General features: G+C 33.9%; 1 protein-coding gene across 5 annotated transcripts in view; it reads left to right on the plus strand.

The window, feature by feature from the left end:
- The window catches only part of LOC148950367 (peptidylprolyl isomerase domain and WD repeat-containing protein 1), an 81,383-nt gene that overhangs the window by 43,134 nt on the left and 23,053 nt on the right, over positions 1 to 15,196 (plus strand). For all 5 annotated transcript variants that reach the window (XM_089092357.1, XM_089092356.1, XM_089092355.1 and 2 more), the window contains exons 8-9: positions 12,698 to 12,890; positions 13,962 to 14,098. In XM_089092357.1, coding sequence (XP_088948483.1) covers positions 12,698 to 12,890; positions 13,962 to 14,098 — 330 coding nt within the window. The remainder of the gene's footprint in view (positions 1 to 12,697; positions 12,891 to 13,961; positions 14,099 to 15,196) is intronic.

Below are 15,196 nucleotides of genomic sequence, written 5' to 3' on the forward strand. Positions count from 1 at the left end.
GTTAGTTATGTAGTATCACAAGCAAAGGGAAGGAAAAGATCTATAAATATATATAATTAAAGTACTTGAGGAAAGGGATGGAAAAAACGAGAAAAGTAACGTTATAAGTAAGAAAGCAAATGTGGAAGCTTAGCAAAAGTCACCGAAGGAAGCAAAAAAAAGAGTTGTTACCCAGCTCTGATGGGAACTCTGCATAAGGCGAGAAATTTGGTGAAAGAAACCGTTAATCACAGAAAATGGAGGCATGGGGATAGGTCTTAAAAAGGGTCTCCTTTACCTACACAGATGACCTTCATCTGAATAATGGTGTTAGAAAAAGTTCAAATTCTGAATTAGCCGCACAAAATGCGTCCGAAGAAAGTTCTAATTTGAATTTTAAGCCATGTAGATGTAAAGCTACCAGTGTATGAAAACTGTTATGCTTGTTTACAAAGAACCTAAGCCACATTAGGACAAACAGAGAAGGCAATGCATCCTTTTGGAATAGCTAATAATGATGACTCTGGGCCACTCTTACGGTTATTCAATGACAATTCATCCCCAACTCTAGTCTGATTATAAATCAGTAGAGTTTAGTCGAATATCAGGTAGTGCATATCAGATAAAACATAGTCTGATAGTAGAAATAAAATAGACTGAAGCCAATAGTCCCTTATATTCAAATTAGCCTACAAGTTGATTGTATCCAGGAACTAAATAGAAATAATATTACGGAAACAAAATAGTAAATAAAAATAAAACGAGTAAAAAAACCTCTAAAGAAATATCTATATTTTCTTTTCAATCGGTATATAAATAACATCAAGTTTTCCTTCAAATATATATCGCCAGAAAAAATTATGACCGTCACGTTCTAACGCTAAATTATTAGCTCCGATCTGAAGTGACATCATAGGTTCCTGCAAAATTTTGTTTCCGATACGAGATAAGACTTCGCGAGTGGTGTAATGTCAAGACTTGTCAAAACAAATTAGGCTTTGCTTCAAAAAAAAAGGAAATAAGTAAGGCCACGTAACTTTTAAATGGGTGGAGTGAACCTAATTAAGTTATACATATTTAGAATCAGCATTAAAAGGCGATTCTTTTGATATGTATATTAAAAAATATATTTTGGGGGGATAATTAAAAAAAAATAAAAAAAAAAAAAAAAAAAAAGGAGGTTAGTCTACTGAAACAGGGTCATTGGAAGCTAGCAAATTTGGAGTGAGCTCAATCACTGCTGGTCTCTCGTTGTTAAGTAAATGCAATGCATCTACTGACCTTTGACTCTCTGAGGTGACACTTTCAGTCGAATTTGAAAAAAAAATATTTTTGAAGAATTTTAAAATAATTATAATAGGAAAAACAGCAAGAGTTTACATTAAGTGCGCCCTACATGTACAAGCTAACTGTAATCTTGTTATAAATAGTAGAAGTTTGATAAATTAAACACTTACCAATAAGGACGGTATATATAAACAAGAAGCCGTAGATAAAATGGGTCACAATTTAAAAGTATAGCACAGCGTAAAGCAAAGTTTTTCTCGGGTATAATTAATTTCACATATTAAATAAATTCACAACACACCATTAACAGAAATAACAGGGCGAGGACATTGCAGGTGAAAAACACCAATGACAGGACCGTTTGCATTTGAAAACAAAAACTGCTAAAAGTCTTGTCATTGGGGGGGGGGATCCACCAAGCTAATCAAATTGATATTAGAAATATCGGTCAAACTGGAGAAGGTGTGGGCTGAGTGTTCGTGTAAAATCCTTCTTGCTAAAATAAAAAATAGCAGGAGGAACTAAACCCATAAACTTGTAGAACAGGGTAATAGTCAAAGTATCACGAAAGGGACAAATTACACTCAATGAATGTATAAAACTAAGACGCAAATTAAACTGAGGATAATTCCAGACACGAATAATATAAAAGATTATAGGGAAACCACAATAGATAACCCCTATCTCTAAGCAACTTTTGGCACGACATAGGTATTAATTTTTGGTAAAATACCACAGACATGGAATATGCGTCTGCGATGAAAACCACACAATTTTGCGGGAATCAGGATATAGTAAAACGTACATTTTTACGAATAAATAAGAACTAGAAATTTTGGAGCAAAACTTAATTAAAAGTGTTAAAAAAATAGCTGAAAAATTACAGTACTTTTCTAACACCAAAAACTTTCGAAAGAAAAAATTTAAATAATTTCAAAAAATACAAGTTACAAAAATAAGACACCCCCCCCACCTCTTAGAAATTTGGAGATAATGAATTTGATCATAAAGAGCAATCAGCATAAAAACTTGTTAAGGTTATTGAAAAAGATCATTGAATATATAAATATAGGCTTTAAAAAAAAGACATAATTTACTGAAAAAGCGGGAAAATACTTGAAAAAACCCTTATGCTCCATTGAAATATCGAATAAAAAAAAAGAGAAGGGTTCAGGTTGAAAATATATCCAGAAGAAACTAAAAGGAAAATAAACTGAATGAAGTCAGTTAAACTCTGTTATACGCACTTATTAAGCTTGCCGAACGAACTAGTATGAAAATTATACTAAATAAGTACAAATAAGTAGCATTAATACTACGGTGCCACCGTTACATTGGTTAACGTGGGCCGAGATTAATAGAAATTTTGGATAAATGATAAAAGTAGTCGATAAAAAAAATTTGGCTCTCTTATGTGGAAGTCGTTTTCAGAAAAATGACTAATATGGCATGAAAAATTAAAAAAAAAATTCACATAATATCAATAAGGACTTAATTTGAAGTTGAAACCTAAGAAAAGACCACTAAAAGTGGGGAAGTTAAAGTGAAAATAGTCATTGTCACTTGTATGTCAAAAACAGAATTACTGTGTGCCATGAAGGCCAGGTATTTTCTGCAGAAGAGCCACTTTAAAAAAAAAAAGAATAGCCCAAGATAAAATTGTGCCCACAAATTATTAAATAATTAATTATTGTGTGTGCAGGTTCATATAAGTCTTTTTAGCTGTAGCCATGACAAGAGGACCTGGAAACGTTATAAGGAGCTACCAGAAGGCAGTCATGGTAAGCGAACCTTCAGAGTACAGGCAAAGTCAATTGATAATGGCATTACAGGTATAAGGTGAACAGCAAAAATTTTTTTTAGCTTATCAGATATAAGCTGTAAATAAAAGCCTTAAACAAAAATGACATTAAAGCTGAAAAAAGAGAGATTAGAGACAGAAACGTTATAAAACTGTATAAAGTACCAAGAAATTCGAAAAGAACTGAAAAGTTTAAAAGTCTGAATAGACAAACAGGCTTATAAGATAATGACAGTTAATGACACAAGTGGGTTCGAAATAGAACCAAAGTTTTAAAACAAAATATATACAGCCGTATATGAGAAAAGTTATATAGTTGTAACAAATGTAATTGAGAAAATATCTACTGTTATAAATACTAGTCTACACCGTGTTTTGTTTTTAAAAAATGCTTTAAGTTTTAACTAATAGTATAATAACATATCTGGTTTTGCGACTTTAATACTTGTGTAAGTTATTACACAATGCTTATTTATATATACGCTGTTTTAATTTATTTTAAATTCTAACTAGTGATGTAATGTTATATGTAAATGTTTGACCTCGAATCAAAGTATTAATAATTTTTTTTGTAATATAATCCGTTTAGTATTAAGTTTCAAAGAATAATCCAGCAAGAAACCTAATATTTCGATTTAAGCGGGATATTATTTTTGGGGTAATTAAAAGAGAGAAAAGTACATAATAGTAATCAAACTGAGTTACGAAATTAACTCAGTTGAAATACAAAATTGAGTGTTTCTTTCTACTATATATGTAAAATTTTATACTTTATATGTATACTAATGTGGATATTTATTTTAGATACAGCATTAGCTAGTTTTTTTATTTGGAAATTAAATTTGCCGTAGCATCTTTTCGGATCCATTTTTCCTTCAATCATATTTTGACTTATTTTTGGAAAGTAACAAATTTTGAAGACACTTCAAATATATCCTGATACTATCATCTCATACTCGATCAACTGATATTTTGGAAACTATAGCAGTAATACAGACTTTACTGCAAGTTCTTCAGAAATTGAGATAAATACATAACTTAATTCAGGCATAAAAAATATGCTACATAGCCCAATGGCTTATGTTATTGAAATATGTGAAAATGCTTTGTGCTGGAAAAATATGTGAAAATTTAAAAATCAAAATGTATATGTAATTTACCCAAGGCATTTCTAAAACGAAAAATATACGGTATATCAACCACATCACACAGATAAATTAAATTATTAAGGGGAATTAAATTTAAACTCAAATAATTCATAGACATGTCTAATATAACTTGAAATCTAATTTTAGCAAAACCATTAATATTATGTTTAAGCCGCTTGGAGTCAAGTAAAACAGAAGATGCATATGAAGAAAGGATAAAAGAGTAATTTTCAGTCCTAGAGACAGAGAAAAAAAAGAAACAAGGATGAATTTCAAATTGAAATCCTTTGACAAAAAAGAACATGGCCTATACTGGACCAGAAACATAACCCTAGGGAAACCCATTGAGGGTAGATGCACATAATGGCCCAAAGATGGCAGAAAAAAAAACTGTAAACGAAATTAAGTTGTTTTAAAAGCAAAATATTGAGAATTGGGACAATTCTTCTTTAAATGGGGAGTATTGTGGTAAAGCTTTCTAATTTAGTTAATTATTAATTTAGTAAAAATATATAAGACGCAAATATGAAGTTTTGAAATACCACTTTTTATTAAGATAAGGAACATATCCTGCTAAGTTCTGTTTAACGGGAAATTCAGAAATTACCACTTCCTAACGATTACGTGGGAAGGTGTGGTTGATAAAAATGTATAAAAGATACATTTTATCGGAAGGGGGGATCTTATACTAACTTTATGCCGGACTGACTTCTGGTCCGTTGTTTTTATAAATACCTTGGAATTTGTATTATCATTGTAAGTGTCTAAGTATCTTATTATATATTATTGTTGTTTTTGAGACTTGTGGTCTACTTGGGGCAGTCAGTCCCAGTAGCCTATCTATATCTGTAATTACTATGTGTAAATTGAATAAAAGTATTGTATTTTAGACAACCTCTCTACGATCTACCTTTAGTCCTCGAACATACCCAGTCGGTACGCCTCATTAGTTCGGTTACAGCCTAAGGCACGCTACCAAAGTTTAATTACCTTAGGGCCGGAGTTTATCTCCCCTATAAAGGGAGAATAAAGGCATCTACGACTACAACCCCCAAATACTATAAAATACACCATCACAACAATATTTTTAGAGGGGGGGCGCAAAATAGATCGATCCAATAAACTCGCGTTAGGAGCAAGTTTAATTAACGCAAACTTGCGTTAATTAAGTAAATTAGACTAATTTAGACTACGTTAGGGGGTGGGGCCCTCGCCCTCTGGATCCGCCACTGGGAAGCAGGGAAAAGGGGCAGAACCATAATGTCTCCAATCTACAAAACGTTTTTGCAATCTAAAGGTCCTATGTGACTAATAATCTCTGCTCGGTTAAGTAGCAAGGTAAATCAAAAGATACTGTGCGTTACCAGACTATCAAAATAGCGTACCTGTGATATCAAACAGTTCGTGGTAAAGAACTGTAAGTAAGGAGCGACCCGGTTCAATACTAACCGAAACTCTAAAAAACGGAATTTTGATACCAATACATACATCAAAAGAATCAATTTTTTTTTGCTGATTTCAAATATCATCTGATTGCATCAAGTTTAATCTTAGCGATAAAAAGTTACGCACCTGAGAAAATTTGACTTATTTTCGAAAAAAAGAGGAAACACTCCCTAAAAGTCATAGCACCTTAATGAAAATCCCACCATCAGATTCATCGTATCAGAGAATCCTACTGTAGAGGTTTCAATCTCTTATCTTCAAAAATGTGGAATTCTGTATTTTTCGCAAGAAGAAAAATCACGGAAGCGTGTGTAAGCTTTTCTTTTGTTGTTAAATTAATTTAAAAAAAACTTTTTCCACAAATAAGTTTTTCGAAGAAAAGTAAAGAACTCCATTTAACAAAAAATGAGCAAAAATAAAATCGATGAATCTACCAAGCGTGAAACTACTACAAATGAGCATCGATAAATAAATGAAACCCAAAACGAACAGAAATTATAATAATTAACCGATTCAAACTCAAAACGGGCAGAAATTAACTTGAGTTGGGCTCAAAATCCTTATGCCTTCCCAAGGCTAGAACAAAATTTACACTTTACTAGAGAAATTCTAATCCTTTTACTTTTGTAACTTTACTATATCAAACATTATTAACATTTTGATTACTAAATTTCAGTATATGTATATTAAACTGACAATGGACATTCATTTGTATTGTTTCAGTAAAGTGCTAATTTTGTTCTGGCTTTGGGAAGGTATAGGGGTTTTGCGCCCAAATTGTGTTGATTTCTGCTCGTTTTGAGTTTGACTCGGTTAATTATTGTAATTTCTGTTCGTTTTGGGTTTCATTTATTTATCGATGCTGATTTGAGGTAGTGTCACGCTTGGTAGATTATTTGATTTTATTTTTGCTCATTTTTTGTTGAATGGAGTTCTTTACTTTTCTTTGATAAACTTATTTTTTCGAAAAAGTTTTTTTTAATTAATTTCTGTTCGTTTTATATTGTCAAAGTCTTTTCCGGAAAAAAGAAAATAATTCTTTAAATCGTTTCGGTTTTAAAGACTTTATGGTTTGGCCTGCTATTTGTATGCTGAAGATAAATTATTAGCAATATTTAGCAGCATGCACCCTCTTAAGAATCTAGAAACAAATAGTAATGTTTAATTTAGTTTCATACCTCCTCTAGTTGACCTGTAATGGAAAACTTGATACCATTCGCAAAAAAATTTGTTTACTTTCTTTGATAGCTTGGATATATTTACGCTATTTTGATTTGGTTAAATTTTAAGAGAAGAAGTAGCCCCGAAAGTTTGAACATAATACCCTCAATCGTTCTTGGGATGCTGCTGAAATGCTTTATTGGGAATTAGCATTACAGTGCATTTTAATTTAATCTTAAGGCAACATTTAATTTTTAAAATTAATGGGCAATTGGGAGGGTGGGCGTGGGAGGTTGGGAGTGGGAGGGGGATTAGCTGCCCTCCAGTCACTTTCGACTATTAAAAAGGGCATCAGCCCTTTCTATTTTCAATTGAATAAGCCCTTTTTGAAGTTCCCACGACAACTCCTTCGATACGAAGTGCCCTGGTCTAAACAACAGCAACAACAACAAATAATACATTATACCCACATCGATATTCACTATAAAAATGTCAAGCCTTCCAATCACTTTCGAATATTAAAATGGGCACTAGGCCTTTCAATTTCCAATCGAATGAGGCCTTTTGGAAACGACAGCGCTTTCTATAAACACTTTATATGCCCCAAGGGCATAAACTAAAACCCTAACCCTAAGGTCTGTTAGGGTGGTTGTCATCCTCTAAGACCAAATTTCCAGAACTTTCAACTGCGTTAAACAAAATGGCTATCTCAAAATTTGATTGGATATGTTTGGGGAAATGGTGGGCGTGAGAGTGGCGGTAGTCACTCTCCAATCACTTTCAACTATTAAAAATGGCCCTAGCTCTTTCAATTTCCGACCAAATGAGCCCTTTTGAAGTTACTACGAGAAAACTTTCAATACAAACCCTATATGCCTCCAGGCCATAACTTACCACCTTGCCCTGAGGACTGGGGGGGATGTCAGTCTCAAAGACATAATTTCTAGACATTTCTGCTACGTCGAACAAAATGACTATCTGAAAATTGTGATTGGATGTGTTCGGAGGAATGGTGGGCGTCAGAGGGGGGTTAGTTACCCTCTAATCACTTTCGACTATTAAAAAGGGCACTAGCACTCTCAAGTTTTAATTGAATGAGCACCTTTAGAATTTTTAAGACGACTCTAACTATAGAAACCTTTTATTCCCCTAGAAAAGAACTTAACGCCATGTTCTGTTAAATTCTGGGGGGTTTGTCATCAACAAATGCACAAGTCCAGGAACTTTCAGTTATATGAGTCTAAATAGCTACTTCTAAGTTGCGGTTATACGTTTTTGGGGAACTAATGTGCATGAAAGGGGAACCAGCTACTTCCTGTCCGCTATTAATTCTGAAACGGGGCAATTTCAATTTCCAATCAAATGAGCCGTTTTTGAAATTTCTATGATAACTTTCTATATAAACTGTACATGCCTCCATTGCATAACATGCAAATATTACCCTGAAGACTTCGAGGGGCTATCATCCCAAAAGAAATAATTTGAAGATCTTTCAACTACTTTAAATAAAATGGATATCTGAGAATTTTGATTGGATGTGTTTGGGAAAATGGTGGGCGTGAGAGGGGCGTTAGTCGCTCTCCAATTACTTTCAACTATTAAAAAAGGCACTAGCCTTTTCAATTTCCAATTGAGTGAGCCCTCTTGAAGTTTCTACGCTTTCAATAACAACCTTATATGCCCCCAGGACATAACTTACAACCTTGCCCTGAGGGCTGTGGGGGGGGGGGAGGGGTTGTCATCCTTAAAGACTTAATATCCAAAACTTTCAAGTACTTTGAATAAAATGGCTATCTACAATATTGATTGGATGTGTTTGGAGATAAGATGGGCGTGAGATGGGTGTTAGTTGCCCTCAAATCATTTTTGACTATTAAAAAGGGTTGAATTTCCGATTGAATGGACCCCTTTTCAAGTTTCTATGACAATGATTACAATAAAAAACCTGTTGCGTCTTCGAGGAAAAACTTTTAACTTTTTCCATGAGAACTGTAGGGGGGAGTGTCCTGCTCCAAGGTATAATTTCCTGAACTTTAAGCCACTTGAGCCAAAATGGCTATAGTAAAACTCTGATTGGATGTATTTGGGAAAATGGTGGGCGTGGAAGTTATTTGCTTTCCAATCACTTTCCATTATTAAAAAGGGCACTAGCCATTTCAATTTCCAATCGAACGAGCGCTTTTTGAAGTTTCCACGACAACGCGTTATATAAAAACCTTATATGTCCCCTGGGCATAATTGGAGGGGTGGGGGGTTGTCATCCTCAAAGACCTAATTTCCAGAACTTAAAACTACGTTGAATACAATGGCTATCTCAAAATTTTGATAAGATGTGTTTGGGGAAAAGGTGGGCGTGAGAGGAGGGGTTAGTTGCCCTCTAATCACTTTTTACTATTAAAAAGGGCCCTAACCCTGTGAATACGCAATTGCATGAGCCTTTTTTAAAGCTTTGACGACGATGCCTTCTATAAAAAACCGTATATATACCCAGGGCATAACTTGCAATCACCGCCCTAAGGGCGGTTGGGGACTGTTCTAAAAACGTAGTTTATATCTGGAAATCAACTACGCTGAGCAAACTGGGTAGCGAAAAATTTTAATTGGAGGTGATTTAGGGAAATGGTGGGTGTGGAAGGGGTGTTAGTCGCCTTCCAATCACTTTCGACTATTAAAAAGGGCACAAGCATTCCAATTCAATGAGCCCTTTTTGAAGTTACTACGGCAACTTCTTTGATACGAAGTGCCCTGCTTTGAAGGTCAAAATTAATAAATAATAAATTGTGCCAACATCGTTCTTATATGCCCCTAGGATAACTTAAAACCTTTGCCCTGAGGGTTGTGGGGGAGTGTCCTCCTCTTTCTTTTGTCCCCGTTTCGTGTCTCGTTCTCGAGTGTCCTCGTTCTTTACTTACAACAACTTTCTATATAAACCTTATATGCCCCCTGGGCATAACTTATAACCCTTCCACTGAGTGCTCTGAGGGAGTTATCATCCTACACGACCTAATTTCCGGAACGTTCAACTACATTGAACAAAATGGATATCTCAAAATTTTGATTGGATGTGTTTTGGAAAATGGTGGGCGTAAGAGGGGCGTAAGTCGCTATTCAATCACTTTCAACTATTAAAAAAGGTACTAGCCCTTTCAATTTCCAATTGAATGTGCCCTTTTGAAGTGTCTTCGACAAAGCTTTCAATAAAAACTTTATATGCCCCCAGGGCATATCTTATAACCCTTGCACTGAGGTCTCTGAGGGGGGTTATCGTCTTCAAAGACCTAATTTCCAGAACTTTCAACTACGTTAAACAACATGACTATCTCAAAATTTAGATTGGATGTGTTTGGGAAAATGGTGGGCGTGAGAGGGGCGCTAGTTGCTATCCAATCACTTTCAACTATTAAAAAAGGCACTAGCCCTTTCAATTTGCAATTGAATGAGCCCTTTCGAAGTTTCTACGACAACACTTTCAATAAAAACTTTATATGCCCCCAGGGCATAACTTACAACGCTTGCCCTGAGGGCTGTGGGGGGAGGGGTTGTCATCCTTAAAGATCTAATTTCCAAAACTTTCAACTACGTTGAATAAAATGGCTATCTAAAAATTTTGATTGGATATGTTTGGGGAAAAGTTGGGCATGAGAGGGGGGTTGCTTGCCCTCAATTCACTTTCGACTATTAAAAAGGGTGCTAGCTCTTTGAATTTCGAATCGAATGAGCCCTTTTTCAAGTTTCTACGACAAAGATTTCAACAAAAACCTTATATGCCCCAAGGGCATAAGTTACAACCCTTGCCCTGAGGGTTTCGGGGGAGTGTCCTCCTCAAAAACATATTTTCCATTTGGAAATCAACCACGCTGAACAAAATGGCTATCTCAAAATTTTGATTGGATATGTTGGGGGGAATGATAGACGTGGGGGGGGGGCTAGGTGCCCTCCAATCACTTTAGACTATTAAAAAGGGCACTAGAACTCTCAATTTCCAATCGAATGAGCCCCTTTTGAAGTTTCTAAGACGACCCCTTCCATATGAAGTGACCTGCTCTAAAGGGAAAAAAATAATAAATGATACATTGTGTCAACATCGTTCTTATATGCCCTCAGGGCATACCTTAAAACCCTTGCCCTGAGGGTTATGGGGGAGTGTCCTCCTCAAAAATATATTTTCTATCTGGAAATCAACTACGCTGAACAAAATGGCTATCTCTTTTGATTGGATGTGTTTGGGAGAATGATGGGCGTGGGGGGGGGGGGGGGCTAATTGCCCTCCAATTACTTTCGACTATTAAAATGGGCACTAGCCACTCCAATTTCCAATCGAATGAGCCCTTTTCGAAGTTTCTACGACAACTCCTTCAATACGAAGTGCCCGGGTATGGAGAAAAAAAAAAACCTAACCTGCCTATGATAGTTGGGCGAGTCCATCCAATGGTGCTTACAAACTAGTATACCATTCTGCAGATCAATATATTCAAGTCCATAGATATTTCATATAAAAGTCTTTGTTGCCAAAGCAGGAATGTTATGGAAGGGGGATTTTTTTTTTTTTTTTTTTTGATGATTTAAATAAGATGAATTTAACACTTCATATATTGCGGAAAAATCTGTTGGAGGCTTTTGCTCCTCAACGTAGCCCCGGAACCCCCTCTCACGCTCATTTTTTCCCCAAAGTCACCTGATCAAAATTTTGAGATAGCCATTTTGTTCAACATGGTCGAAAAATATAATAACTATGTCTTTGAGGATGATAAATATCCCACAGTCCCCGGGGAAGGGCTGCGAATTATGAACTTTGCCCAATGTTTACATATTGTATTGGTTATTGGGAAGTATACAGATGTTTTCTGGGGGGATTTTTTCTGCTAGTGGGTGGGGTGGGGGTTGGGGGTTGGGTGGGAGTATATTTCCATGGAGGGAGTTTTTATGTGGGAAGGGACGTTGTTATGATGGGGGCACCGGATTTCCCAGCATTATTTAAAAAAAACGACCAGAAATTAAATAAAACAACAAGTTTTCAATTGGAAAACTTATCAACTGAAAACTTTTCAATATCAAAACTTAAAACGAATAAAAATTACGACGTGTACGATTGGGCTCTCCCCCTAGTCAATGAATCGCTCTTTAAGCTTAAGGTTTTTTTTAGTACTTTTTTTTAGGTTTTTTTTGGTAGTGCATTTTATTGTCTAGTAACTAATAACTTTAAATTTTTTATATATCCTTAACATATACTTCATTATTAACAGAATAGCGAAGAAAACTACCGTAGAATGAAAGCAAACACCTTATGGCAGTCGTTTTTATGATTTATCTTGCAAGTTTCATCATTTTAATCATCAAACTCGATGTTTCTGATAATTATAAACGCACTTAGATACGTAGGAGCCTCTATTTTTGATTCTAGAAATGTTTGTCAATAAGGATAATTGTTTTAAAAGTTTTTTTTTTTTTTTTTTTTTTTTTTTTTTTTTTTTTTTGTCAAATTTCAATCTTTGAAAGTTTGAATTTACTTGAAATTTTTTCCCCTCATTAAAACTATTTTTCTAATATTGTAGGAATAAGTACTGCATCAATAATACTGCATTTTCGTTTGAATATATATATATATATATATATATATATATATATATATATATATATATATATATATATATATATATATATATATATATATATATATATGTATACATATATATATATATATATATATATATATATATATATATATATATATATATATATATATATATATATATATATATATATATATATATATATATATATATATATATATTACATTTTAGTTTAAGTTTTAAACATATACTTTTAAGTAAAAATGTTCTAAACATGCTGCACAACTTATTTTCTTTGCTTTTAGGGCTGCAACGGAGAGAGAGCTGGACAAAAATGATGGTTTGGTTTTTACCTCGATAACTTATGATGAGACGGGACATTACCTTCTGGTTCCTACGTTAATTGGCGTTAAAATTATGAACCTGTACAGCAATACTTTAGCAAGAATAATCGGTAAGCCGGAACATACGAGATTTCTTCAGGTCGCCCTCTTTCAGGTAGATTTTCATTTTCTCAAATATTTATAAGAAATGGAAGAATTGTCGATTCTTGAAATCGAGAGTTCGCTTTACCTTGGTTGTACCGTAGAGTTCACTTTCATTTTACCGTACGGTAGTTGTTTCAAGATTTGTTGACCCATACGCTCACCCTATCTTACCTGATCTTATCATGTGTTTTACAGAATTTAGAAACTTTTGTTTCTTTATATTTGCTATGATAAACACTAAAAGTTTGCAGATTAATATTTGGTTAATTTTCAGTCGAAAGTTGTTGTTTTTTGTCAACTCAATTTTTGTCGCTCTTTTCTTTTGTAAATTCAAAAAAGTGTTTTTCTAAAAAAAAAGTCAAAGAAAAGTAAAGAACTTTAACACCTAAAGCAAGTGAAAATAACATAATTTAGTATGCCAAACTTCCGAGCAAAGCAAAATTTATTTATGAGGGTCGAAGTCCCGGGCTGCCTCGCGATTATATATACATATATATATATATATATATATATATATATATATATATATATATATATATATATATATATATATATATATATATATATATATATATATATATATATATATATATATATATATATATATATATATATATATATATATATATATATATATATATATATATATACTTAAAACAAGTTTTACATCTCGTGACGAATCAAAAGATCTGAAAATTATGCTAAAACCTTAAAAAGTTTAGAAAAATTCACGCTTTTATAGTTTAAAGATTTAGCGACTCGGATCTCTTCTGCTGTTGCTGACTTGTTTGAAATAAGTTTGCTTTTTCAGTTGTATACTAAATTTTACACCAGAAAATCTATATGTATGAAGCAACGGCCCTTGTGAAACGGACGAAGATTTGAGTACAGCCAAGCCAAAAGAGAGTCTTGACGAGCTTTTAGCAAATATGTAAACCTCGTTAATCTTGATGTTATGTACAGAAGCCCCCCTACCTTTCCTCATGGTATGTTCTTTTTAAGTTTTAGGTTTTTTTTTATGTCCTTTTGAAAAAAAATATTGTTTTGCATTTTTTGAATTAGATTAAATATTCCTCTTCAGGGAAAACCAAAGAAGCATGGAGCTGCATCAACAATTGAAATTGAAGCAGCTGATAACCCAGCTTTTGAGAAAGTTGAAAGTGATCCAACCTTGTTTTGTACAGCATTTAAGAAAAATAGATTCTTCATTTTTTCAAAGTAAGTACCTAAAGTTATTCTGAAGTAAGTGCCTACGTATGAGTTTATTAGAAACACAATGTTTTTCTATTGCCTTATTTTGAAGCATTAATGTGGAATCTTAACTCTAAAGAAACTATATATTAAAATTAATGACTCAGAGAAAAAGGTTCTCTTAAAGAGTTTTCTGTGTTCAATAAGGAAGAAAAGATAAAGATACTTCCATCAAAAAGAAAGTATGAAAAGGAAATATAACAGATAAATATTGGCTGAGTCTATCGACAACGACAGCAATGATTAATTTATTATCATTGTTATTCCTTAATTTTGTTTAACAGGCCAGTATTTATGTTCAACAACGTAATTAGGAAGTATTTGTTTTTTTTTCTCTTCTTATCCAACATTAAGAACCCTGTTATGAGAGATTTGTTTCAAATAGATGTAGAAAGGTATTAAGTTGTAAAACGATACGGATATATTGGTATCGTAGCAATATGATACCGCTATAATATGCGATAAATTCTCCTCCGAAAAAAACAACAACCTAAAGTTAAAACCTTGCATAATCCACTGTGGATTCTAAATAATGCAAAAATGATTAATTTCGAAAAGATTTAAAAAAAACAATTAAACCAAACAAAGTTCTATTCTGGACAGTGCTTAATATGTCCAGTCCAACTGGGGCAAGTTGTGATGTAGAAAGCACAACTTTTCAAATTTATTCCTTTCAGAGACCTTTGTCATCACAAATGTTCCCAACTGTGCTGAAAACTCTTTCACTTGGAACGGAAGAGGGCAGACAGAAGATATACTTCGAAGCCAGTTGTTGCCGTTTCTAACAACAACTGATGTTATTTCTCCACCACTCTAACGGACAGCCTTTTTTCCTGTCAATGGCATCCTCACTCGTGTACCTTTTTAGTTCCTGATCAATATTATCTGCTGACTATTCTTCCTCACTCCCTGAAGTTGCAGGCATTTTATCAAAAAGGCAATTACTCAAACTTGCTGTGTCGACTCTCCTCCGTTTTGGCCTTTCCTCCTCTTCTGCACAGTGGCTAATTTTGTCTCTTCCAATGTCCGACTCTGCGTTTCTTATCGTAGCCGCCTTTTAGCGTT

Source organism: Artemia sp. Qi Xiang Cuo, chromosome 7, assembly GCF_049724085.1.
Source record: "Artemia sp. Qi Xiang Cuo chromosome 7, ASM4972408v1, whole genome shotgun sequence".
In the NCBI taxonomy this organism is placed as follows: domain Eukaryota; kingdom Metazoa; phylum Arthropoda; class Branchiopoda; order Anostraca; family Artemiidae; genus Artemia; species Artemia sp. Qi Xiang Cuo.